At 39.8% G+C, this 1,291-nt stretch overlaps 1 protein-coding gene across 2 annotated transcripts in view; it reads left to right on the forward strand.

Annotated features, from left to right (window-relative positions):
- The first annotated feature begins 214 nt into the window (after nucleotides 1-214).
- LOC132094948 (high affinity cGMP-specific 3',5'-cyclic phosphodiesterase 9A-like) overlaps nucleotides 215-1,291 on the forward strand; it is a 15,839-nt gene continuing 14,762 nt past the window's right edge. For both annotated transcript variants that reach the window (XM_059499647.1, XM_059499646.1), the window contains exon 1: nucleotides 215-421. In XM_059499647.1, coding sequence (XP_059355630.1) covers nucleotides 359-421 — 63 coding nt within the window. In that variant the 5' untranslated portion in view covers nucleotides 215-358. The remainder of the gene's footprint in view (nucleotides 422-1,291) is intronic.

A 1,291-nucleotide genomic window follows, 5' to 3' on the forward strand; every position in this document is an offset into this window, starting at 1 on the left:
ATTCACTTTATATTAAAACGACCTCATTTTCATTTAGATATTTGGAACATGTCTGGTAGCCTGCTGCTGCATGACCCTTTCACACTGCATCCTCGCGCTTCCTTGTAGGGCTCGGTTACTATGGAGAGCATAAGGCAAGCGCGTGCGTGTCTTGTCTTCTCGCGCGCGCACTCGTGGGAGTTAGGGGGGGGGGGGGGGGGGGGGGCGATGAGTTGAGAGATCAGTGGCGATGAGCAACACGGTCTCTACGTTATTAAACCCGTTCCAGTTCATAGAAACGGTCAGAAGTTTATATTAGGTCTGTCGCGGAGGCACGGAACGGAACGGAAGCCGGTTGTCCAGCGCAGCGCGCGGCGAGATGGGGAGCGCGTCTTCGGCGTATCGCGTGATATACTTGGACGTGGATGGACGGAGTCAGAAGGTAAACTCTCACCACATGCATGACAGTGTACTGGGGGAAAAGAAACTAAATAGCCTACGAATAAACTGTTCAGCACATTTCAGCTGTTTTAGTTTCTGTAGGATAATGTTTATATGACTCTTTTGGTGGCATTGCTTTAAAACAGCTTATATAATAAGGGAGTATTGTAAATATATACTCTCTTTTATTACAATCATGTACAGTTCCATAAAATTATATATATAAATAGTTCATAGAATGTTGAAGAATTCTAGTCACATGAATCATTCTACTCATTTTCATTGATCTGCGCTTGTTAACTCTACATTTTCACTCTTACTGTTTCTCACACCCTCTTTTTTAATGCCTCCAGGATGCCTTCATAAAACGTTTTATTAGTTTTTACCAAGTAGAGTAGCCTGTATATGAAGCTTTACCATATTATCAATTTTCAGGAAAATCCCAACTCTGTCATGAGGTTGTTAAGTGAACAGCTGGCTTGACAGCCTTTAATAATGTTTATAATTAATAGATCTGGTATGGCTGAGATATTATCAGTTAAATTACAGGTATCCAAGTGACAATCAGTGTCTGACTGTTTGTTGGTCACACTTTATATTAAGTGTCTTAACTCCTGCTGTATGTACTTGTACTTTAAAAATATCCTGTTAAATTTACAGGAAAATAAACAGCAGCCAGAAATTCACTGTAAAAAAAGAAAAAATGGGTTACAATATTTCAGGTATTTCATCAAGTGACGTAGTGATACAAGTCTATTTGAACTGCATAAACTGGCTTTTTATCTCAAAATGTACTGATAACCAACAAAATAAAACAGGTGGTTTACTAGGAAACCCCATTATGAAGCAGAGTTCATTGTAATTGACCTGT

This window comes from Carassius carassius, chromosome 19 (assembly GCF_963082965.1).
Source record: "Carassius carassius chromosome 19, fCarCar2.1, whole genome shotgun sequence".
Classification (NCBI taxonomy): domain Eukaryota; kingdom Metazoa; phylum Chordata; class Actinopteri; order Cypriniformes; family Cyprinidae; genus Carassius; species Carassius carassius.